Source organism: Ambystoma mexicanum, chromosome 6p (genome assembly GCF_040938575.1).
Source record: "Ambystoma mexicanum isolate Mex_15411 chromosome 6p, UKY_AmexF1_1, whole genome shotgun sequence".
NCBI classification, from domain to species: Eukaryota; Metazoa; Chordata; class Amphibia; order Caudata; family Ambystomatidae; genus Ambystoma; species Ambystoma mexicanum.
The window spans coordinates 403,275,783-403,302,467 of NC_090935.1; the positions used below are offsets into that span (position 1 = coordinate 403,275,783).

A 26,685-nucleotide genomic window follows, 5' to 3' on the forward strand; every position below is an offset into this window, starting at 1 on the left:
GGACAGACCAGGGGTGTCTGATAAGTGCACGGAGAAGGGGGGAGCTGTAGGGTTACAAATACAGACCCCAAAGTACAAGGGTTGCCAGAAGGCAGTGCGGGTGCGTGGCAGGGTGGGCAAGTACCTGGGCCCGAAATCAGAGGGTAACCAGGTGCACAATGCCTAAGCAGAACAAATCAACAGGGGAGAGGAGAGGAGAAGGCAGAAGCAAAGAGGAAGGTCTTGAGATGCTTCCGGAACCAGAGATGGTTCTCCTCAAGTTTCAGAGTAGCAGAGAGGCTATTCCAGAGGGAGGCCCCAGCCGAAAAAAGATATCTACCCCCAGCATGTTTCTTTGAGAAACAACTGACCCTGAGGGAGTTGGAGGCGGAGGAGCGTAGCGCTCGAGAGGAAAGGTATTTGCGGAGGAAGAGTTGAAGGTATTTTGGACCCAGGCCACAGAAAGCCTTGTGGACAATGCAAAGGGTCTTGAATTTAATCCTTGCAGCCACAGAGAGCCAATGAAGAGATTTTAGGGCTGGAGAGATACCATCCCAGGGCTTGAGGCCAGGACAAGTCTCGCAGTCCTGTTCTGGATGAGTTGCAAAGGGAGGAGTGTAGAAGCAGGTAGATTTAGAAAGAGGCTGTTGCAGTAATCCAGCCGAGAGAGAACCAGGGCTCTAGATACAGTGAGCTTCTGGGGGAAGGAGAGGAGAGGCAGAATACCTCTGAGGAGATGCAGTAGGAAATTTGACTTTTTAGAGACATCATAGATTTGGGCAGAAAAAGAAAGCATGACGTTGAAGATGACCCTGCGGTTCTTAGCCTCGCAAGTGGGGGTAGGAGGAGGGCCAACGGAGGCCTGCCAGAGAGTGACAGGAAAGGAGGGTGAAGGTGTGCCGATGAGGAGGATCTCTGTTTTACTGGCATTGAGGCAGAGATCGTTGGCGGTACACCACTCCTGAATGGTAGACAGGCAATCAGAGATGAGAAGGAGAAGAGGTGGCAGAGGGAAACCTGAAAATGAGTTGAGTGTCATCCGCATAGCACTGAGAATTGGAGCAGAAAGAGGCAAAGCGATGAGAGTATGTTGCCAGGTATTGTTCGAAAAGCCAGGGAGAGAGGTTAGACCCCTGGGGAACACCACAGGTAGAGAGGGAGATAGAGGAAACGAAGGAACCAAGTTGGACCTGGGAGGGTCGATCAGAGAGGAAAGAAGTCAGCCAGGCCAGAGCCTGATCAGTGATAGTAAGTAAGAAGTAAGGAAGCAAATAGAGCACTCATGAGAATGTGAATGAACAGGCTAGTCTTCCCGAAACCTGAGTGGACCAAACCCATTCAAAACTGAAGAGGGAAACCAGAAGGGGAAGAGGAGCCCTCCCTGGAGGAACCACAAGATGGGAAGCAGACCCCACAGGCGGAGCTGACCTTACCCGGTCTGCTTTGGAGAGACCGACAGAGCCGTGGAGAAGCAGGCATCCAGGCGGCAGAAGCAGCTGGAATGTGCAGCCCATGAGGAACCAAAGAACACTGGCAAGGCCCTTTCAGGTACCTGTATTGCCAGGATGGATGGTGGACCTTTCGAAGGGCTGACTCGTGTCTGAAGACGGGTCAGGGACCCGCACCATTGAATGAATGAATAGTAACCTATGTCATCTTAATAGTCACAGAACCGGGCAGGAAAGTGAACCAGGTCGGGGAGAATCCTACGGGTCTGGGACCCACACCCATTTACAAAGAACAACTCAAGTCCTCTTCATAGTAACAGTACCTGGAAGGATACTGAACCCGGAATACTGCACAAAGGCAAGAGAAATACATGGGTCTAGGACCTGTACCCATAAGATTGGGAGCTCATGTGAGATGTGAACTCTTGAAGTGCAAACCAAGCCAGGGGAAAGGAGGCATTGCCCCTGGTAATATTGAACTGTGAATTGTAAAAGCAAAAGGGGATAAGAAGCCATCAGTGTGATTTACATAATAGTCTGATAAGGGCTCAGGGAAGGGAGCCATTCCGCCCAGACTTTGTGAACTGTGAAACCAAGAGGCATCAGGAGAAGAAAGCAATAGCTCTGGGTGTTTAACCCCATGAAGCCTAGGAATACTGTGTATCATAAAGCTTATCAGAAGAAGGCTCGGGGAAGGGAATTATTCCCCCCGCACTGTGGATACATTGAGAATCAAACACCTGGAGGAGGGAGACATTCTCCAGGAACCCAATAGTGAAGCAAAACTATGGTCAATAAGGAATCATATTTGAGTTGGAACTTTAAAAAAAAATTGGAACTAAAACGTTACTGCACCACAAGCTGGAACTTTGTCTGGTTCCATGGAAAGGAACTAAGATCTGGAAAAGTGAATGATTCTCACAGGCAAACTTCCCCCTATGATTGGGACTGTGGCTCATTTTCCAGGTGAAGGGAGTGTGTTGTAATGGAACTATAGCCAGCGTTGCGTGGGACGGTTCCAGGCAGAGCAGTTGGTGATGGTGCTGGTGGCGGTGCGGCCACAGGGTCTGTTAGCAGAATAAAACTTGCTATTCAACACTTAACGGTGCCCCATAGTTATTTCACTGGCGACGAGGTACATAGGCGGCTAGCGAGCCCCAACCCATCTGTGAGGAGCTGACAGTTAGATACGACGAAGGACCATCAAGAGGGTCGAGACGGCGCCCCACGACTGTGCAGCTGGTGGCAGCGGGAAAAAGTGTAATGAGTGCTGCACTGGGGCCCCGAGGACCGGTGAAGGTGCTGGTATCCTGGAGGGTGCGATTTCTCATTGCGGGAGCCGCGCAAACACCCTGTGTTGTTACGAATATCCTGGGGCCATTAGAGGAAAGGACTCAGTGACAGCGATGAACGTGGCAGCCATCTTGGTTGCCTAGCGACATCGACCTATTTCGTTGTTTACATCCGGGACCGTTTCAACATGCAGCGAAAGGTGGTTTTCAAGTGGATGTTGGGGGTGCCGCAAGCCGCACTGGGACACAGTGAAAACATATCGACAAAGACAAGCGTATAAGGTACTGGGATTATTGGTGCATGCTGTGAGGCGGAAGAAGCAGCACAGTGCAGGATGCTGGTTATTCAGGAACGCATAAATACACATATACACAACCATGTACAAAGTAAGGCCATGCCTCTGCGAGCCTTGTTGGTGTCTCCGGGGGATCTGCCAGTTTTGTGGGATTTGTGGGCAGAGGTGTTTAAAGTCTACCTGAGAGCCGCTGGTGAGGCCTGGTACAGTGACGATGGGAAGTAGACTGCACTGCTAAATTGTCTGGGTACTGAAGGACTTAGAGTTTTCAGATATTTGCCAGGTGAAGATGTGTACGTGCCAGGTGGCAGAGAAGGAGAAAGAGTTGTGAGCGCTTTTGAGTCAGACCAAATAAACTGTAGGCGTGATTTGGGAAGAGACCAAATGTGGTGCTAGAACGATACCATTTTTTCCTCCAGAGCTCAAGGTGTGGGGGAAAGTATCAATGCCTATGTTACGGCTTTACATACTCATAGCAACATGTACGTTTACAGGAGTACAAGAAGAATACATCAGAGACCAGACTATGATGAGGACAAGTAATTCTAAGGTTAGAGAGAGATTTTGGATAGACAGAGTTCCTCCTTTGGACAGAGTGATTGAAATGGCGAGGGCCATAGAGGAGTCCCGTGCCAACGTAGAAGTTGTCATGGAGAAAGCAGACAGGAACATTCAAAGAGAGTTGGTTCAAGCCATATTGGCAACCAAGAAGGGTGGTGGCGATGAGAAGAGGAGGACTATAAAATGTGATGGCCAAGCAAACAAATATAACAGAGCATATCAAGGGGGTGGCATGAGAGAAGTAAGTTGAAAGTGTGGTTGGTAGAGTCATCTTACCGGAGCAAAGCAATACCTGGTATGGGCTGTGGAATGCAGGTGTTGTAAGATAAAGGGGCATTACTCCAGGATGTGTAGGATGAATAGAGAAGAGGGTGGCATGTAAAATAGACAAAGTGTCCAAATGATTGAGGCTGGAGGGACGGATAATACCACTATCCATGCCAGTGGTGTGGTAAGAGAAGGTATCATACTACATGTTGAGAGGGCAGTCAGGAAGGGGCCATGGGATGTGGTGACAGTGAATGGGGTGCAACTAGAAATATTGGTGGATTCTGTTCACCTTATACTATGATCTCTCCGGAAGTATATAAAGAACATTTTGGGAAGGAAGTATCTACGCTCAAAGCCACGACATTAATCCCAGTGCATATGGTCAAGCGCCCATAAAAGAGTTGGGGTACAAATGCACTCGTTTTGAATTTAAAGGGTGTGGCACATAAGGGAAGAAGTGTTTTGGGGTGGGATGAACAGGCAACATTGAACATATAGATACGTCGTGGGAACAGTGTGCATGTGTTGAGTGTGAAGGACCAATATTGTAACACAATGTCAGCAGAATATGTGAGCAGTAAATACCCCATGGTATTTGCTGAAAAGCTGGGTATGCTACAAGGATTCTTGCACAAAATTGTGCTCAAGCGAAGGGTGATGCCTAAGGCGCACAGGGTCAGGAATGTTCTTGTGTTGGCCAGAGTGGGATTGAAAATGAAATTGCAGAAACTAAAGGATGCAGGAATCATAGAAGAAATTGAGAGTTCTGAGTGGTTATCACCAGTGCTCTTGCCACAGAAGCAAGATGGTGGCTTAAGGATCTGTGTGGACCTTAGGGCACTTAATGCCAGTATCTGGATGAATCGCCATCCTCTTCCAAATATTAATGCATTGTTGTTGACTATGGGACAGGCGGATTGGTTTTCCAATTTCGACCTCTCATCGGTGTACCACCAGATTAACCTACACGAGGAGTCACAACCTCTCACTTTCCTTGTTACTCCTTTTGGGACGCATAGGTTTTGCAGCATGCCTTTTGGGCTGGCATCTGCATCCGCAGTTTTCCAGCAGTTGATGAAGAATTATTTGGGGGCATGTCTGGAGTAAGTTATTTCCATGATGATATTCTGGTTTGGGGCAAGGATAAGGAGAACACAATGAGAGAGTACACCATGTTATGCATATTTTATGACAGTGGTTTGAAGTATAAGTTGGCAAAATGTGAAGTAGGTGTGCCTAGTGTGACATATTTAGGACACACTCTCGATGCCAGTGGCATAAAACCTAGGAAAAGTTTGGTTAAAACAATGAAGGAGGCCACGTCCCCAGTGAATAAAAACCAACTCAGATCATTTTTGGGAATGATGCATTATGTCAAATGTATACCCTCATATGCTAAGAAAACAGTATTTATGCATGCTTTGCTATAAAAGAATGACAGGTTTGAATGGTCAAGGGAATGCCAGGAAGAGTTTGTTCAATTGAGGGAGGATGTTGATAGTGCTCCATCTTTAAGTTTGTTTGATCCAAAGAAAAGAATCATTCTGACGGTGGATGTGAGTGAGGTTGGTCTGGGGGCTGTGTTAGAGCAATGGCAAGACAGAAAGTACAGACTGGTCATTTCACATCTAGATCACTTAGGGACACTGAGAAGCATTATGCTGTTATTGAGAGGGAGGCCCTTGCAGCCCTGGGTGTCAAGGCATTTCAGGACGTTATTGTGGGGCATTCCGTATGTGATTAGGATGGACCACAAACCCCTCACATATGTACTTACTACTAAAGGGGTGGGGTCTGCGTCTCTGAGGATAGCATGGTGGAAGGTGGACTTGCAGGAATTCAACTTCAAGGTTGAGTACATTCCAGGTAGCAGGAATGTGGTGGCAGATTGTTTGTCGCGGTTGCCTGAGGTGGTGCCAGAGGAACAAGGTTAGTGTGATACTGGTACCAAGGGGCATGTGTGCTTCCCACTGTTGACAGAAGTGATTGAGAAAGGGAGACAGCTAGAGATTCAGAGTTGACGGTTTGCGCTCTGGATGGGAGAGAGTAAATGTCAAGGAGGAAGGTAAAGCATACATGCATGTTTTAAACAAGCTGGTGGAAGTTCTGTGGGGTGTCATGAGACGTAATAGACTGGTGCCACCTGCTTGTTTGAGAGAAAGACTTGTCGATTTGGCACATGAGGGGCATTTGGGCAGGTCCCTGACTAAGAGGAGGTTGCAAGGGCCGTTTTGGTGGCCAGGGATGGACAATGAGGTGGAATCGGCTGTAAAGGAATGTGTGGCATGTGTCCTGAGCGATAAAAGTAGATTTGTGCATCTGCAGCCCATCTACCCGGTTTATGTTCCAAATGAGGTGTGGTGAAAGGTGGCTTTGAAGATCATAGGCCCCATGGATGGGCTCAAGGGTGGTTTGAGGTTTGTATTGGTGTTGGTAGACTACACATTGCGATGGGTGGAGGTCGCTGCTTTTGAAACAGTGATGACAGAAAAGGTAATTGGGTTTCTTAGGAAGGTGTTTGGCACAAAGGGTATACCTGCGAGTATTGTTACCGATAATGGTGTGCAGTTTATGCAGCATGGTATGCAAGAGTCTTTGAGTTGTAATGGCATAATGCATCGTAGGATGGCTTTGTACAACCCATCCCCATTGCCAAGGCATTAAAGGCATACAGACAGACACCGGCAAGGTTTACTGGTAGAACCCCACTTGAGCTCAAGAGGGGAAAGAAAGCAGGATCGTAGTTGAGGACAGCTGCTCTTGGGGGAGGGGTCCTCACTGAAGTTAATATGTCAGAGGTGCTGGAAAGGGTACAGGCCTCTCAGGAAAGGTTGAGGGCGCGACAGGGGGATAGGACGGCTTTGGATGTTAAGGTTGGGGATTGCGTGTGCGTAAAGAATCCCAAGTTCGTGCCTAAGGGGAAGAGCATGTTCATGGCGCTCCGTACAGTGGTGAGGGTTGGCGCAGGCTATGTAGTGCTGGACAATGGTTCAAGTTGGAGTAAGAGGAGGGTAGTTGTATTAAGTGATGCAACCATGGTGTCTTTGGAAGAGAATGGGTCTGTGTTGGAACCCTATTTGAGGGTGTGTGCTGTTGAGCAGCGGGTCGGCACCTTTTCAGGAGAAATTGGCAAGGGGTGTGGTGAAAGTTTGGTGCCGGATAATAGTCGTGATGTGGATGGTGGTGTATTGGAGGAAGAGCGTGTAGTCTGGATTTGAAGTGGGGAAGAGAATGCAATTACACAAGAGTGCGGAAGGGGTTGACGGTTGAAGATGCAGGTACCTCCTGTGAAAATGGGAGACTATGGGCCTCATTACGAGTTTGGAGTTAGCCATGCCGTCATTACCAAACTCGGGTCCCAGAAAAAGGGAATTACTGGGCCATTCCGACTTTTGTGGGCCCGGTAATAGGGCTCAATGGGAATGGGGAGGATGCTAACAAAGGATCCGTCAATGGCGGGTCCTTTGTTAGCATCCTGGTCTGCTCACGGGTGCCGGTATGCATGTCTGGCCAGACCAGACGTGCATACCGCCACTCGCGAGCAAACTCGTAATGTGCCGGCCCAGTATGAATGGTGCCGGTACTTACCGGCACTGTTCATACCGTGGCCACCAGGGTGGTAATGAGGCCCTATGTCTGGAAATGGGTGAGTAGGTAATGTGGTTGTCAGCGTAGAGTTCAATGCCACAGCGAATGTTAACAGTGTTTCTGCATTATGGTCATTATTATGCTCCTTGCTTTGTGTTTCTTATTTTATGCTTTACGTGCTTTCTTTTGTTGTGCATGGCCGTTTGCTGCATTGTGGTGATTAAGGGGGGTGGTGGTGTTGTAAATGAACTATCGCCGGCATTCCGTGGGAGAGTTCCAGACGGAGCAGTTGGCAACGGGGCTCTGTGGTGCTGCAGCCACAGGGTCCATTACTAGAATAAAGCTTGCTGTTCAACACTTACCGGTGCCCCGCAGTTATTTCAGAGTCCTTCTTCTGGGCCAGGAAGAGCCACTACCTACTTCCTATTAGTTACAAATGTGAGGGATAGAAGCAGGCATTTGGACTCTTTTTATTTACTTGGACATTCTGACTGATTCCTTAGTTTCTTAGTAGAGGCAGAGAAACCCCTGTTAGAGTTAGGAGAGATGGGTTTCCTCTATATTTTTCCTAAATAAGAGTCTTTGCCAACCACCATGCCACCATTGTGTCAGACTCATACTTCTGCAGTCATACATATGGTGTCAGATGTGGGACATGTCCTGGTTGAAACAAACTGGGTGACCCTTATATTCACTAAGTTGAGTGAACGAGCAACAAGCCCCACTTTCGCCACTAAAGATTCTATAGACTTTGACCTCTACAGCAGCTGAGAAATCACTCTAGTACCTGGACTAAGGCAGTTAATATCTAGAGATGTGGTCTTGCCCCCCCCCCACAGGTACCTGTATATGGTTGGCATCCAAGTCATGGTTTGCTTGGAAACATGGCCTGGACGTGATTGGTGGGGTGTTGGACCCACACTATAGAGGGGATGTCAAGATTGTGCTACATAATACAAGCAAACACTCCTATCATATTAAACTAGGGAAAGGGTGGCCCATGGTATCAACAAGTACTCCTTGCTTCCCAAGTTTATGGAAGGATTTTAGACTGAAACAAGAGCTTTGGGGAAGCTGACCAAGAACCTGAAACCATCCCTGAGACCCTAAGACCCACCTCTAGTGACGACGAACCTGAGATCATCCCCAATTTGGGCTTCACTCAGGGTAATGACACAATGTTGGCGGAGGCATTTCTCAGAACCACTTCTGAGGAAAAAGGAGGGTTCATTTATTTTTCTGCGGCAGGGGTTATTGTACCAGGGAGACACCAGTGCAGAGGGGACCCCTCATTCTCAAATAGTGGTACCCAGAAATCATCGAAGGATGGTGTTAGAAATCGCCCATGCCCATCTTACATCAGGACATCCTGGGACTGCTAAGACTCAAGAGCAAGTTGTGAGCAGGTTCTACTGGCCAGCAGTCTACGCCAACATTAAAACCTTCATATTAACATGCACCCTTAGATCCTTCAAAAATTGATAACCGATATATATTGGTAAAATTGGATTATGTCATACACTATCCTGAGGCATTCCCTATGCAAAACAACACCTTGCAACAGATAATTAAACATCTCATCCCCTTCTTGTCCTGGATCAGGGGACATTCATGAGCCTAATCATGGCCGAGGTTAAACAAATCCTCCAGATCAAAACCCTTAGAACATCTGTATATCATCCTCAAATGGATGGGCTAGTGGATGTGCAAACCAAGCAAGCCAAACTATGGTCAGTAGGGAATGATGTTTTTCTTTTGAATTAGAACTGAAACTTTACAGCACCACAAGCTGGAACGTTGCTTGGTTCCTTGGAAAGGAACTGTGACCTGGAGAAGGGAGTCATTCTCAAAGACAAATTCCCCCTATGATCGGAACTGTGGCTCATAGTCCAGAAGAAGGGCGTCCTTCTTCTTGACCAGGAAAATACACTACCTTTTGTTTTTAGTTACAAATGTGAGAGATAGAAGCAGGCATTTTAACAAAATGGTGGGCACTTTTTATTTACTTGGACATTGTGACTGATTCCTTAGTTCCTTAGTAGAGGCAGGGAATCCCCTCTTAGCATTAGTTAGAGATAGGTTTCCTCTTTATTTTGTCTGAATAAAGGTCTTTGCCAACCACCATGCCACCATTATGTCAGACTCATACTTCTGTACCCTTACACTGCCCTGAAGCCTTAGATCAATGTGCACATCCCGGGAAGCAACTCTAAGAAAGGGCCAGGACCCTTGGTTTATTTTGTAGACATAATAGAAACAGGGGGTCATTACGAGTTAGGAGGTAGCCATGGTGCTATTAGCGGCATGGCTAACCCCTTACCGGGTTCGTGTTCCTTAAATGAGGAATTACCGGGCCATTCCAACCTTGGAGGGCACGGTAATTCCTCATTCAAGGATCCCGGACCCGGTAAATACCCATTCCCATTCGAGCCCTTATAGGGCTCGAATGGGAATGGGGAGCATGCTAACAATAGGCCCGTTAATAACAGGCCCGTTGTTAGCATGCTGACTGCTCGCGGGACATGCTAAGGCGACCTGGTAAAACCAGGCGACCTTAGCGGGTTCAGCGAGCAGACCTCGTAATAGGGCGGTTAGGGGTTAACAGCTCTGGCACCTTTACTGGCGCCTTTAACCCCTTACCGCTCTCCTCGTAATGAGGCCCACAGTCTTCTTTAAAAAGAACATAATCATTCATAGACTGTTCATGTATCTGAGGCAGCATGAACCAGAGGACACCAGTAAATTACACTTCTTAAAGGACAATAACCCCATGCAGTAGAGAGTTCAAGTGTATTATAGAGAGATACAGTAGAAGGAGAGACATTGAGATTTAGTAGAAAGACAGAGAGAGGGAATGAAAGAGAGAGATATATAGTAGAGAAGAGGACTAGAGACATATACTCGAGCATGAGAGAGATTCAGTAAAGAGAGACAGAGCCATATCACAGAGAGGGAGACATCAAGGCATTCAGTAGAGAGATGAAAGTAGAGTAAGAGTGGGAGGGACGTAGAACAGAAAGAGAGAGACCAAGACATTCAGTGGAGAGAAAGAATGTGAAAAAGAGACAGAGCCATACAGTAGAGTGAGAAAGAGATGCATTAGAAAGAGAGTAAAAGAGATATTGTAGAGAGGAAGAGCAACAAAAGTAGAGGGAGACTTGGAGATAAACAGTACAGTGAATGAGTGATAGAGACATAAAGTAGAGTAAGAGAATGTGAGTAATACAACAGAAAGAGAGAGAGAGATAGAGACATATAGTGTAGAGTAAGAGAGTTTTATGGAGACATACAGTAGAGGGACATATATTGAGACACTGAAGAAAAAGAGCGAGAGATTGAAATGAGAGACATAGAGACATAGAGTAGAGAGAAAGGGTAAGGGACATATAGTAGAGAGAAAGAGACATAGAACATACAAAAGAGCACAAGAGAGAGATGCAGTAGAGATAGAAACATAGAAAAGAGTGACGAAACAAAACATGCAGTGGAGAGAAAGTGAGTGAAAGTGAGAATGAGACATACAGTTGAGAAAGGCACAGAGACATACATTAGAGAGCAAAAGAGACATACAGTAGAAAGAGTGAGTTAACTGTAGGGAGTTCGAGATTTGGAGACACAGGGCCTCATTCCGAGTATGTAGGTAATCATGGCGCTATTTGCGCCATGACTACCTCCCATACCGGTACTGAGTCCGACCTGGTTCAATGGGGATTTACCGGTCCATTCTGAATTTGGAGGGACCGGTAAGTCACCATTGAAAAAACCATTCCCGCAATTTGCGGTACCGCTATTAGCTCTCTGGTCCCTTAGCCGCTCCTGCTAAGGGCGGCTGGTAAAACCAGGCGCCCATTGCGGGACCCGCTAGGGGACCTCGGAATAGGGCGCAAAGGGATTACCGGCACGGATGTCCTTAACGGTGCCCGGTATCCCTTTGTGCCCACCTCCGGTCCAGGAACTATGGTACCGGTAAGCATGCCGGTACCGTAGTTCCCGGACCGGCAAACTACGAGTTCTGCTTGCGGGTGCCTTTGCAGCTGCCAAGTCTGACCTGGCGGCTGCAAAGGCACCCACGAGCAGAGCATGTCGGATGCACCGGCGCTAATCACGAATGGTGCCGGTGCATCCAACTTCTCCATTCCTATTGAGTCGTATGGGGCTAAAATGGGAATGGGGAAGAATAATTTCCGGTGCCATGGAATGGGCAATTACCGGATCCGCTGGGGTTGTAATACCCAGTAATTGGCCATTCCAGGGCTCCTGAAAAATGACGACTCCGGTGACAGCCATGACTGTATCACAGGCACGGCTCCCGCCAGAGTCGTAATGAGGCCCATAGAGTGGAGAGATAAAGAGAGAGACATAGGGCCTCATTTTTCCGGAATGGGGACTTACCATGTCATTCCGACCTTTGCAGGACCGGTAAGTCCCCATTCCGGGAACCATTCCCCATTCCCATTTGAGCCCCCATAGGGCTCAATGGGAAGGCGGCAATAAGGGTACCGTAAATTACGGTACCGTTTTGACCCCGGTGTCCCTTTGTGGGTCCCGTCCTTAATGCCTTCTAGAAGCAGGCGTTAAGGAAGGACCCGCAAAAGGAACTTGTAGTAGGGTGCAAAGGTATTACCGGCACCAGTGTCATTACCAGTGCCCGGTATCCCTTTGCGCCCTACTTGTACTGAGGCTCATACAGTAGAGGGAGAAAGACAGAGACATACAGTAGAAAGAGAGAGATACATATATTATAATGAGAGATTATATAGAGACAAACAGTAGAGAGAGTGTGAGTGAGAGAGAGAAAGAGAGAGAGGGAGGAGGACATATAAAAATACAGTACAAATAAGTTACAGACAGAGAGGTAGAAACAGATTTGGCGAAACATAGAGGCATACAGAAGCGAGAGAGAGATGATAAAGACTGCACCACTCACAGAGATAGGGAGGAAAAGAGAAAGAGAGAGTGGGAGGGAGAATATGTAATTGCTACTGGAGGTAGTGACCAGTACAAATTACACAGATATAGCGTGACATAATTAACATAGAATGTATGTAGAACATAATAAGTTAAAGAGTAAAGGGAGAGAGTTAACTAGCTGGACTGTACAATGTGGCACACCCTTTCCTTGTGGGTGACTTTTTTATGACACTTTGGCATCAGGGCCAATTCACACTTCAGGGGGGGTAGTACCCTGTCAAACTCTAGCAGATCATCCATGAAATTCTGTGGCAGGGCACAAGCCTTGTAGATGTTATTTTCTTGCATGGTTATTGAATAGTCTAATAACGAGAGCAACTGTAGTACACTGGAATATTGCCTGGGCTTTTAAACACTGAGTGGTATTGTTCATTCACAGAGACGTTCGTATGCTAATTGCAGTGTCCCCCATTTTTGGGTAAAGCAGAAAATGATGTGCAAGCAGATGTTCCGCGGGATGGTTGGGCTAAAGTGAGGAATGCCTGTGCAGTAATATTATTTTTCTAATATTTGTCCCGAATTAACTGAACTGCTTGATACATTACTTACTGTACATTACTTTGATCATACTGATACATTTGGCCAAGGTTTTCAGTTTCATTGGTTTGAAGGGTCCACATGTGTCTGTCCCCTGGTGAATGCAGACAGTTGTTGTCAGTTCGTATCTGTTCTCTTCTTTTCTTGTCGAATGACAGGGAGGGTAGGCCCTGTATTACACTGCACTATGGTCCTCTTACCTGATGAAGGACCAGTTCACCTCGGGTATCTGTGATGATACAGGGTTGCAGCTGGCATGGATCCACAACCTTCAGAAATCTTTATTATATATTTAGACACAAGAATTATGTTTTCTTAAGGATTCCTTCTACTCAACATTGCATTTGTGTGTATGAACGCTGTATGAACGCTGTGTGCATAAGTTCACATTTTACAGTTCCCAGAAGAGGACTACCAAAATGGATGCCTCATTATCAAGGCCAGGGATGTAATCCATATACCCCATACCTCATGTGTGGACTGTACAGCAAGCACAGAGCGTGGTTTAAAAAGTGAATGTCTGCAATATGCAGCTCTCTGGATGTTTTGGACTATAATTCACATATCCTTTCAACACTGACCATGCTGGCTAGTGCTGCAGCAGCATCAGTATAAAAGTAAAGAGAGTCAAAGGTTGCAGCTTACTGATAAGAGCAGTTACAAGAAAGCCCGTAGCTGATGCTGGGGCCTGTTTTTGATGATTACAGGAATGTGGTCATATTCTATAAATAACAGCAAGAAGCAGAATCTTCCATGGTTCCATGGAGCCACCGGCTTCATCATGTCTTTTGACCAAACAGCAGCGGTGTGCCCCGGAGAATGGCTAGCTACTTTATAATGACAGACCCCTGTCCCCAACTTCCATCCAAGGATGAGACTAGTCATCATAGTCTCCTCAGATGTCGTCCTTGACATCCTGCAGCCTTTGATGAGGAGCTCCTTCTGTAAGGATGTCTCGGGTGGTCACTGCAGTGGAGCTAGAATAGGTGGCTGAGGGGTTGGACGTTTGAGGTAGAGGAACATGCGGGACTTTGGTGTATGGGTAGCTTGTAGTACTTAGAGATGGTGAAGATTGGTAACAATCCACCTAGTGCTAGGATAGAAGGCTAGGAAAGGAGATGTAAGGAGAGAGGTAGGGTAGAGTAGCGTTAGGGTAGGAGTAGAGTTGGCAGGTGAGATCACTGGTGGAGAGGTAGAGCATGAATAGGGAATATCGAGCGAGGTGAAGGTAGCAGTAGGGAGCTAACTGTTACAGCGAGGAGGTAGGAAATATTGTGATGGGAGTTTAATGGATCCCTAAGGGGTCTCAGCAAAAGATGTACACATTAGGTCAGACCGAATAGCTAATTGTTGAGCACTGTCCATTGAGTGACCACATGTTAACATGCCTGCTATTGTGTGTGCCTGTCCTACCTCAGAGACTGCATCTCTGGAGAGGTCTCCACGTAGCGGGAATGAGATGTATAGTTGCCTCTAAGATATTCCGGACATGATTAATAGACTGGCGTGTTGTGTGACACTGTAAGTACGAGTTTCTGTATAAAGGACATGAGTCATGTGAATTGTGAAAGGTAACTTTTAATTGGACATATCACTGTATATTTGTCAACAATTAAGATCTATCTATATATGACCCTCTAGGGCAAACAGACTTGTGGATTTGCGGGACTGCTGCAGGTCGCTAACAATGGATCTTTGCTGTTTAAAGATGGCCGTGTACATTCACAGCAGTGTTGGGATCTCGGACCCTGTCACGTGGTGGGGCCGCAGCGTCTCTGAAATAGAGCGGAGATGGAGCACCGGACTGGTTCGCAGGCTTGATGCTCCATCTCCACTCATGGAAATACAGGTAACACAGGTACTTTCGTTACAGGTGTACCGTGTGGCAGCAGACTGCTGACTCAGGTCATAATGATCTGAGACTTTGGAAAATGTACGTGACTATTGATGAGCACCTTTATACACATTGATCGTTTTTACATTGCACTCTTATGCATTGTTCTTTTTCACAATGAGGTTTGTTGTGAATAGTCCTGGGCCACCTTTTGTGGCTAAGTGCGCTAATTTTGCTTTATGTTATGGAATCCTTTGTAGTTTAAAGCACGTGGACCGACCTAGCTTTCATTACCAGTTTTGGTGGGTGAGCATTCCTACTTCCCTCCAGAGGAAATAGTTTTAAAATATCAGTATCACATAATGGGGCTCATTTATTTTGTGCCCTTTAATTCACAGAGAATTGAGCATACATATAGCCTCTACAGACTCTGAAGTTTGGTGAAGATAGGGTATGACAACCCTTGGAATTGTATTGTGAAGAATCTTTATGCTAAATAAGTGTTATGATTTGATGACAAGGTTTGAGCTCCCTTGAAAAAGGATAGGTCACTATCTGAAACGCGTCGGGTGTTTGAGATTCTGCACTAGCAAATGGTTTAGTGCCATTATCTCATGCTATGTTTAGTAAAATGCGAATCAACAAAGTGAATGGAGGAGAAACGTATGTTACATATGTCTTAAAAACACCTATAGTGTGTTATAACTAATTGTGTTTTGATATTTTCTTTGGCAATAATCTTCTTTGTGAAAATATAAGCTCTTTTTTATTAAACATTTCTGCATAACATACAAAAAACCTTCAGTTTTGAATTTCGTCTTTGAGTGGTGAAGAATTATTGAACTACTGTGAACATTGTTGTATATCCGCCCAAATAAGGTTGCATGAATATATTCCAAGTTCCCATACATTTGTAAAGGGGATTTACTCCCCCAATTGAGTGCATTTGGATTACTCATTGTGCAAAACAAGTCTTGCCGCTGTGAGTGTAGGAGAGTGCCACATGCAAAGAGAGGCAAGACATTGGAGACAAGATTAAGGTGGGCGTAAGAAGGTCCAAGGCACATGAAAAGGGAGTTAAATTAAGATGGCGTACAGAGAATCATTGAGAGATGAGAGCCGAGGAAAGTGCTGCTAAAAAGATCTATCTATTGGTGTGCCCAGGCCCATACATGGGACGGGTGTAAGGGCAGAATGGGTGTAAAGAGCTGTGGCGGGACGTGAGAAGCAGGTGGCTGAAGGTGCACAGAAAGGAGGCAAGCAGGTGAGAGACGGTGTGGGGGGGGGGTAGAGTAAGGAGAAGGTCTTTTTTTGGGAGATTTGAATGGAAATGAGGTATTATCCCTTTGATTTATGTTTGCACAAGTTATTACCGCCACTATCAAGCATCATATATAGAGTACAATTTGGATTTCTACTTCTGCTGTCAATATTTTAGCATCCAGTTCACATTTCAATGTATAACCATGGCCTTCTAAACTCCACTTTCGTGAGCAGCTGCACAGCCTAGTTTGGGCCCATTCCTTCTTTAAAAGCATGACTCTCTCGTTGCACGTGTTCTGTTAGACTTACCTAGACGAATCATGAGGTTGCATATGGCTGGTTACATGAGGAAGGACTGTTACCCAGTGCACATGTTTGTATGATTTCAAGCCATTCACTGTTGCTTCAATATCAATTATGGATTGCATTTAGTTTTTTTTTTGTTATACCTTTGCTGGACATACCTCAAAATCAGCACTTGACTCATTTATGGATTTCTCTTTTGATGTTTGAGACAGAGTGCGTTTGTGCATTTTAGCACAGAACGCGTTTTCCATTGAATGCACTACTACCTTACGTTCCCACACTTGCACTATTTATTTTTCCCTGTTCACTGTTTGATAAGAAAATTAATGTTTGCTTTAATAAATAAAATAATATAATCAAGCGAACTTTGGAGGAATTCAATGGTTCATCTTTTCTTGAACCACAAGCTGCTCCCTGGTGAGGACTAAAGCACAGACGGGTCACGAAGTTATCAACTAAACATGCAGATAGGTTTTACTTCGTAAAACCAGACATCTCCTTTTTTTTTATATATATGCTAGGTTTTAAGAAATGAACATACCTGTTTTGTAATCTGGAGCTCTCCTCTCACAGTTTGTGCCATATGTTCCAGACTGGCACACACACAAGCACTCCGTGCCAGACAACACAGGGCGGCCATTGTTAGGGCAAGGACTGCATTTGCAGGGGTCAAACCTCTCGGAGTACTCCATAATAGCCGTCTGCAGGTTCCTTCGCTTTGTTACATCGCATGGAAACCCTTTTACAAGATCGAGTATGGGGGCCAGCTGTAAGATGAAGCACATAGAACAAAGCCTTCATGTTATTGACTGTAACATGTATCACTTGCTTTAGTCATTCTTTTACAACTATAAATATTGAAGTAGATCTCTTAATAAACAATATTGAAAATGCCATTGCATGGGGCATATCACAGGCCACGCAATCCGGATGCCTCCATCAGGTTTTGTGCTGCAACATTGCATGCATGCATGCATAGCCGCATAGACATGCCCATCAACGTGCAGGTCATCTGCGATGCAAATGGCCATATAATACATGTGGATGCAAATGTGCCTGGATATACACATGACAGCTACATTCTTTGCCATCCCCATATCCATCAGGCTCTGGCATCTGGAACATTTGGCAGAATGTGGCTTCTTGGTGAGTATCACCTATCATGCACATCCAATTGCACACACAATGAACTACATGCAAAATCTACACTTACCACATGACCCAAGCTAAACTATATGTACCATTTACCCATTTGCAGGGGACAGAGTCTACCAGCTATCACCATTCTTCCTGACACCTATTAGGATTCCTACTCACTGAGGTAAGAACTCCTAAAATGCAGCACACATTGCCACTAGGGGCATAGTGGAGCGTGCAAGTTGCGGTTCTGATCCATCCCTCTAACACTCGGTTGGGGTATTGCTAAATTCACTACCATTGGTATGCAGAAATATGCTGGCATGTTGTGTCCTGCATAACATCACTACATGCCATGCCATAACACCCCAAATCACAGGCCCCACCCATATCCCTAGTGGGGCAAACGGTGCAGGGACAGGCTGCCCACAACCATTTGCAACCATGCTGTGAAAAACTTTTCTTCATAAACCACACTGATTGTGGACATACTGCAAACCCCCATCCCTGATGGCTTTCAGGTAGAACAAATCCTATCTGCTCAAGAAGAACAACCTGTGAATGGATGTCTCAGAGCGGCAGTGAGAATGCACACAATCACAGAAACAACACACTGCAGGGTCTACCTTATTCACATGGCATAAACAATCACACCACCCCATAAACCCATGACAGACCACATCACTAACCATATGCTACATAATGCCCACATGCACAGCCATCAAAATACTGATGTCACCAACAGCAATAACAACCTCCATCCACACACATCATAAATATACATGTTTCATGACATGGAATACTGCAACAACCACTTGGAGGAGTTAGCCACAAATGTGCCAGGGCACACAACGTATGTAATACTGCAGAAAACAACACATCAAAGAGAGACTGAACCTTTATTAAAAGGTGAGAAGCATGGAACCCTAAATGATCTTGCAGAAAAACATCACGTAGACCCGTATACGGTAACTGACAGTACAATCGTGGCAGTACAACATGGCCACCGTTGGCAGCAAGTGAATGATCGTATCCAGGTCTGTGTAATTGAACATAGCACTTCCAAGGACTTGCAGAAGTGCCTGGGAGAGCTCAGTAAAAGAACCAAAGCACTGCAACTGAAAATAGGAACAAATCAAGGAGGGCCATATGTCCGAGGTCACTGGGCATCATACCCGTGTTCTGCATGCCCCCCTGCCATCCCACTCAAGACATGCAGTGCCAAGGCCTGATCTTCGTAGGTCACCACAATACGAGCTATGGAGGCATGTACAAGGGCACCAATGGCAATAGGTCCTGGTGCTGCTTATCCCTTGATCTAACTGTATACTGGCACAATGTCTGTACCTCCTGCTGACAAAGGCCTGTGCAATGCCATGCCTCAGCTGGACAACATTTTGGAATATCTCCTCCAGGATGCTCCATTGCAGCAACTCCTGCTCCCAGTCTGATTGCCGAAAAAGCAGCCCCTAAATGTACATGGCATAAGGCCACGAGAGGGTAGATGGCTTGGGCACACATAAACTGCCAGATGGATCAGGATGCAGCCTGGTACCTCCTGCACCTGTGCCTCCCAACACTGATGACACCAGTGAATGGGAGCCAATGGTGCAACTTGTGATGTACCCCAGCAGATGTAGACACACTTGAGCAAAGCATATTACTCTCTTCACTCGCATGAGCCACAGTCACATGGGTACCAACAAAAGATGACTGTCGGTCCTTGGCACCATTAGTGGTCAGCAAGCTTGTTAGGATGTCATATTTGTAGACACACTCAGACATGAGTCTAACGAGTTCCTCCTCCTCCTGGGCAATGATGCCGGGCCCATGCAGTGGCTGTCAAATGTGTCCTCATTTGACGCAATCTACTATTAAAGAGTCCCGAGACGTTCTGACAATAGACTGCAAACAGTGTGTATTTTGGGCAGATCTGCCTGGCTACCACTGCATGTTGATGGGGCAGGTTCCTCCTTTTCAGAACCCACACCTGAAAAAGATCAAACAGCTTAGATCAGCAATGTTTTCATAGAGGCACATAGGATACAATGGGCCTCATTACAAGCTTGCCGGTCCGGATACAACGGTACCAGTAAAATTGCCGGTAAAGCTGTATCCGGTCCGGCAAACTCCGAGTTGGGCTCGCGGGTGCCTTTCATTCCGCCAGGTCTGACCTGGTGGAATGAAAGGCACCCGCGAGCACAGCATGCCTGTAGCACAGGCACCGTACTTTTGATTAGAAGTTAGACATAGTTTATACATAGAAAGAAAACTTTGCATGTATAAATACTCAGCAGAGGAGCAGCACATCAAAATCAAACAAGTCAAGGAAAATGTAATAATAGACCACAATCAGAAATATCTACCTCAGACGCATCTAGTACTAAACAAGAAGAGCACACAATAGGAACTATTACAGAGAGCACTGCTTCCACTCAACAACTGAACTTGGCCTCAGGTGCAACACCTTCAACTTCTTTATTAGAACAATTCCAATAAGAAGGGGGAAGAAGAATGGACCAAAAACTCTTGTGACTCAGAAATACTTTAATAAAAATGCTTTACTCAGTTTTTGGTTATAGCATATTTAGTTGCCTAATACAAAAAAAGTGATCCTAATTACACAGGGCACCACTAAGAGAGCGCAGACAGTCCCACATTGGGTATTGAATCCCCATTAAATAAGTCTCTAATGTAATTTGTTGATAAATCCCCGGTCTCCAGTACAGTTCTCGTACACATGACCAACACGTTTCTACAGAAACTGAACGTGGCAATTTCTGACAATTTCTACACCACATTCGGCGGTCTCGATGACTATAAAACATCCAACATTGACCTGCCGGGCCACTTCGATCAACAGTAATCACTGGCTCGGAACACCACTGCAATATGGCCGCTTTATTCCTTAGCCTTGCCGACACATGACTGTACCCATCACCATGGTTACGGATGCGTGAGGCTTTATGCATACGGCTCAGTCATGGCTGTCTCTGCACTAACTCAGGCTCTGTCGGAAACCAAGCTGACTGCTTGATCAATTTCTAGCATACCTTGATCACAGTAAGATTGATCAGCCTTCCCATATTGGTTTAGCCGTGCACTCACGTGTATCTGCCCTGCACATTAGCTCACTATCGATTCACCAAGCAGTAATCTACCAAAAACTGGCACTTTTAGACAATTCTTGACTCTGGGACCAGACTGGCCAGTCCACCACTCGTGCTATACCCCAAAGCCTTCTTGCATTTGTGGAGGTGCGATTAGATTAGGTGCGTGTAAGGCACTCACTGTAAATATTGATTTGCCTCCACATATCGACAGAGCTGTGTACACATGTGTACCTGTCCTGTACGTAAGTTTATTAGCGATTCACACAGCAGCATTATATCAGAATAAGGGCACCTCCAACCAGTCCTCCCACAATCTCAATTCTGGGACCGGATCGGTCATTTCAGATGCATTACGTGCTTCTGCGCTGGACTTTTACCATTCACAGTTTCCTACTCACGCTCCACACCAGACACATTTTCAGAGGTCAGATTAGATGTGTTTCAGATACACACCCCTCACAACCCATCTGGATTGCACAGGTGCACCTTCCACTGTGCTGCATCTTTCACATCTTTGGTCCAATATGGACTGGCTTAGACATAGTGACCCTGCACCTACAGGTGGTACCTGATTAGCCTTGCTTTCTCCCAACAGCTTGTTATCCATAAGGCCATGAAAGCTTTACACCTAGGCTTACCTGGATCCTCTTTAACCAACATAAGTAGAGTTACACACCATGTTCAACAAGGTTCACATGGGAAACCACTTTGAGGGGTTCTTTTCATCAACTGAAAGCTATACTAGCTTATTCAAATTAACAATGATATACACAAATGGCTACTCAGTGACTAAAACATGATTGTTTGTTTGACATTTCACAGATACACACAGGATCCATCATTTAGTGCTTTTGCATATTCACCTCCTCTGTCCTGATGAAGGACACCCAACTTTAAGTACCATAGATTGCTAAATGCGGGCGAAACACACCTGTGTCAACAATTCCCCTCACAGTTTCAAATGTTAAGACTGTCATCTCTAAGATGTTGACATTAGCAAATGCTACAAGAATTCTGGATCCCAACAAAGAAAATGGGACCACTCGGCTTTGAACAACATGTTTTGTGAAAATCCTTTCTGTTGTTTTTCCTGTATTTGCATTGATTTATTTGCCTTTTCCATCAGAAAATATACATGAAATGTTTTGTTTTTGCCCTGTGTAATTAGGAACACTTTTTTGTATTAGGCAACTAAATATGCTATGACCAAAAACTCGGTATGAGTAAAGCATTTTATTAAAAAATCTCAAGAGTTTTTTGTCCATACGGGATGCCCCAATCAATTGTATACAATATTGCATTGTGTATGCAACACAATATTAAAGTAACAGATGGTCCACAAAACATTACAGTTACTGAATTTAGGTCTCATCCCCCTTCTAGCCAAGATATATTGATTACAAGTAATGATTTTTTCCCTGAGTGTTTACATGACATAGGGCCTCATCACGAGTTTGGCAGTAACCCTTAAATGTGACGGTAGCGCTATTACTGCCGCATTTAAGGGTCCGCCAAATCTCGGGTTTGGCAGATTTCCCCTAGCTCTGAGCTGGGGGGAAATCCACCGAAATTTCACGCTATTACCAACGGCGGGAAATCCGCCGGCGGTAAGAGCGCGAAAATTCCCCATTGAGCCCAATGGGGAACGGGGAATTCCTGAATGGGCTCAGTGGGGAATGGGCAATACCCGTTCCATCAAATCCGTGATCCGGCACTGTTAGCGCCGGGGGGTTTGGCGGTAGGGCTATTACGCTGGCGCTAATAGCGCCGGCGTTACCGCCCAACTCGTGATGAGGCCCATAGTCTGAATTTCATATTTCTATAACAGTTTGGCTGTCTTCTGACAATTTTGGAACACATTTTAGGTGTTTTAAATATTTTGATGCACTCCTCGACTTGACAGATATCAGCTAGATATATTAGGCAGCGAGTACTCCATTTTGAGACTGATTAATAACATTGTGATGTGATCGCAAAGCTATATTAATGGAACAGTAATGTTCATAGCATTCCAGCTCCAATATTCAGGGTTTATCTAGTTCAGTTCCTGGAAACTCAGTACAAGTAAAAATAGACTTCATGAGCGATTTTCAAACATGGCACGTCCAGAGCCTAAAGCGTAATACACTGGCTAGATAGTTCGGCATGTTATGTTACAAGGTGTTTGATCGTGAGGCACAGATTACATTCCAATAGGTCCCTCACTCATTTCCATGACTAGGAGTGTGCCACGTCGTCACGCCGAGTGTAGTGTCAAGCCAGGCGTGGGATCGGAGGTCGCTCACAGAGCTGCTTTCCTTTCCGCGTCCGGCTCTACACATCTTTTGACATCTTCTAGATAAGGATATAATCACATGAGAGTGGCAATGGGTAGATATGCCATTATTTGTTTATACTATGTTAAAAGTACTGTACCTTTTGCCATCTGAACACTATATTCAAGCTATCCTATCTTTTGTCTTTACAGACAATAGAATACATGATTCCAGGCAATATTTAACATTTGAATCTATGAATGTTGGGTTTTGCACTTGCCCACTGCTGCCACCAGGTGCTTCATAATTTGGAACACACATTTTGGGTAAGTCTAGAGCACTGTTAGTTTGGTCAATGTTGATGGAATTTTTCCATTCACTGCAAAATTCTATACAATACTCTTTGTTTTACCGCCAGCATGTTTTAATCACATCAGCCCTGTGAAGACAGCAGGATACGGCTTAACCACACTTTATTGTTATATTTCAAGGAGTGTTGGACTTCACCTCCTTTTAAGGTCAGTTTGACTCCTTTCATCATACATCCCTTAAATTGAGATGAATTCATTAGCTAGTAACATGATGTAAATATGTTATATTACAGGGAGACAGGATGTCCCACACCTGAGGAAGGGAGAACCGATCCCAAAATGCATAGTGCAATAGCAGTTTCAACTTTCCAGATAGAACGATTTTTCGGAATCTATGCAATTATTGGACATCCAGTGCATTTACATGCTTATTACACACATACAAATAATGTTGTATGATTCATCACAGTTGAACATTATTTGTAATTTATTTTATTTTTGTACTAAATTAAATTCAACATGAATAGATTATTTATGATTATAAGAACATCTGCTGCTAGTTTTGAATTTTGTTGTGAGCTTTTTCTCACTAAGAGTGCACAGGTACTTTGGTGGGTCAGTTCATCAAAGCATTTTATAGCATAGTTTGTTCCAGTGTCTCACCAGCCATGAGCACATACCTGTAGCACCAGAAGTATATACAAGAACTTTTTAAATTGTATCTTTTAAAGAATATTTCATTTAAAATTATTGGTATTGTTGTGTACCCCCTCTAGACAACTTGGCCAGGGATGTCCAGCCATCTGTGTGACCATTGGTATATGTTACAAGTTCAATGCAATGAAGCACACTCAGTGTGCAGGTGTATTTGGTGCACATCTCTGCTAATGACAAACCCTCTTTCAGGTGTGGTTAGGTTTACCAAGATCAGCATATGTGTGCACTCTGGTTACCTCCCTCAAACCCTATACTCCCTATACTCGATATACTTTCCGGCCTCCATCAGTAAACAATTGATGGGCCCGGCGTTCAATGTACTCCTCAGCATCTTCAATGCCTCCCTCGCAAAAGGATAATTCCCAGACACCCTCAAATCTGGTCTCATACGACCTCTTTTGAAAAACCAACCCTAGATCCAGGTGACCTAGCCAACTACCAACCCATTACGTACATACCGTTTATTGGTAAAATCTTGGAAAAGGTAGTTGCTACACAACTACGCACCAGAATAGAACAACTCCACCTCCTAAATGACCATCAGTGAGGTCTCCACCCCAAGTGTAGCATCGAGACAGCCACCACCCAGGAAGTGGATGATGCACTCCAAATCATAGATAAGGCTCGACCTCTCGGCTGCATTTGACACTGTCGACCACTGCATCCTTCTCTCCTTCATTTCTGACAGGATGGGATTCTCAAGCACAGTGCTGAATTGATTTCCACCTACCTCTTAGGCAGACACCAAGCTGTTCAAAGGAACTTGTTGCATTATAACTGACTCCTTGTCTCCAGTGGAGTCCCCCACGGCTCCATCCTCTCTCAAATCCTTTTAAACCTTTATATAGAACCTTTGGGCACTCTCCTCAAAGACCCCAACACAGCCATCCACCAATATGTGGATGATACTCAGTTGTACATGAGAGTAACTAGGACACAGGACATCATTCATCTAAATGATTAACTAGCCATAATTCAGTCCTGAATGTCATCTGCCTACCTCAAACTCAACCCATCCAAGACTGAATACGTCCTCATCGGTCCACCCGCTAAAAAAGCAACTTGTGCAACAATGGCTCATTGATATGCGCCTAGAAGGATTTGATCCACAACTCTCAGTCTCAGCAAAATCCTTAGGCTTCATCATTGACAGCAGCCTGTCCATCCAGAAACACATAACCAAGAAGGCTCAAATAGCCTGCCCGCAATCTCTACCCTTTGAAAAATCAGACCCTTCATCCTGCTGCATTACTTCTGGACCATAGTGCAGGACCTTGTGGTCTCGCACATAGATAGGAGAAATGCTCAACTGACAAGGCTCCCAGCTGCTCACTTGGCTCCCCTAAAAGCAGTCCACCATGCTGCAGCATGTCTTTTACAGGGGCACAGAAATGGTACCGAATTACCCCCATCCTACGCTAACTACATTGGCTTCCACTCCATGCCAGGATACTATTCAAGACTGCATGTATCATCTACAAAGCAGTCACGAGTAGCACATCAGAGTACCTGGTGGCTAAGCTCCACATATCTGGTGGCACACGCTCCTCACACAGCCAATCAACCAACTGGATCGAATCACAACTTGTCCACAAAGAGAGGACCCGCAAACAATTCTTCTCTTGTCATTCTTGTCATGCACCCACCTTCCGGAACTCGATCCCAGTGTTGGGCTGGAATCCCCCACAATTCGCCAATTACACAAATCTCTCAAAACGTGGCTCTTTCAACAACACTTGACCAAGGAATAATTCCAATGAGCCCACATACCGATGCACAGACATCAAAGTACTGCGCTAATGTTAAAATATGGCAGCCCAAATGCTGGCTACTCACACTCTGTACAGAGAGCGCTCTGCTGCTCTGGAACTAGGTCTGCACTTTAAACAATATTAATATGAACATAATAAAATGAAAGAATGGGTTCAGAAACCCCAAAAGAGGAAACATCAAGGATCAAGAGCAAGAAGCACAGTACCAGAGTAGGTGAACCAAGGAGACAAGAAAGACGCATGAGTGTCACTAAAGTCTTGCAAGACTGTGAGTGACTGAACTGATTGTCTACTCCCAGGAGTGAACATGGGCTGTGCTTTGCAACCTTAAATACTTTCACTATTACAAGCATGGCAAAGACATCCTGCTCTTGTGACTGAGATATTATGCTTCATTATTCTTGATTTAGCCCAACACTGCAAATCATATTTTTGTTTTCCGTCAACATCTCCTGCAGTTTGACCCTTTATTTCTTTTGGCCAGATTGGAGCTTTACAAATCGTCTTGCAACGTTTTTTTCTAATTTGATCTCAGATGTGAAGCTCCTGAGATAGGAGAATGGTACCCATCCTACAACCTAACTATTGTCTTCCATGTTTATATCATCACATTTTAATTAATCATTAAGGTATACACGGCATTGTATGACTTCCTCTTCCAAACACTGCCTGAAGGATTATGTTCAGGACTGTGGTTATTTGGGAAAATTAGTCTTTACTTTTCAGCTTGGGTATTTCCTCTCTTCTATCTCTCTTTCTACTTGTGGGGTTCCCCAGGGGTCTAACCTTTCTCCCTGACTTTTCAACCACTACCTGGCACCTCTTGCCCACCGCATTGTTACTTTCTGCTCTAACTTTCTGTGTTATGCGGATGACAGCCAGCTCTCCTTCAGGGTCCCCTCAGCCACCTCTGCTCCGTCTCTCATACCAGACTCTCTGGCCACAATTCAGGAATGGCGTGCCACCAATGATCTCTGCCTTGATGCCAGTAAGACTGAGATCCTCCTCATCAGAACACCTGCTCCCTCCTTTCCC

The 26,685-nt window shown here is 45.3% G+C and overlaps 1 protein-coding gene across 1 annotated transcript in view; it reads right to left on the reverse strand.

Annotated features, from left to right (window-relative positions):
* Positions 1 to 26,685, reverse strand: part of LOC138511484 (complement component C6-like) — a 913,779-nt gene that overhangs the window by 233,895 nt on the left and 653,199 nt on the right. The window contains exon 11 of the mRNA XM_069627199.1: positions 16,887 to 17,112. Within this exon, the coding sequence (XP_069483300.1) occupies positions 16,887 to 17,112 (226 nt within the window). The remainder of the gene's footprint in view (positions 1 to 16,886; positions 17,113 to 26,685) is intronic.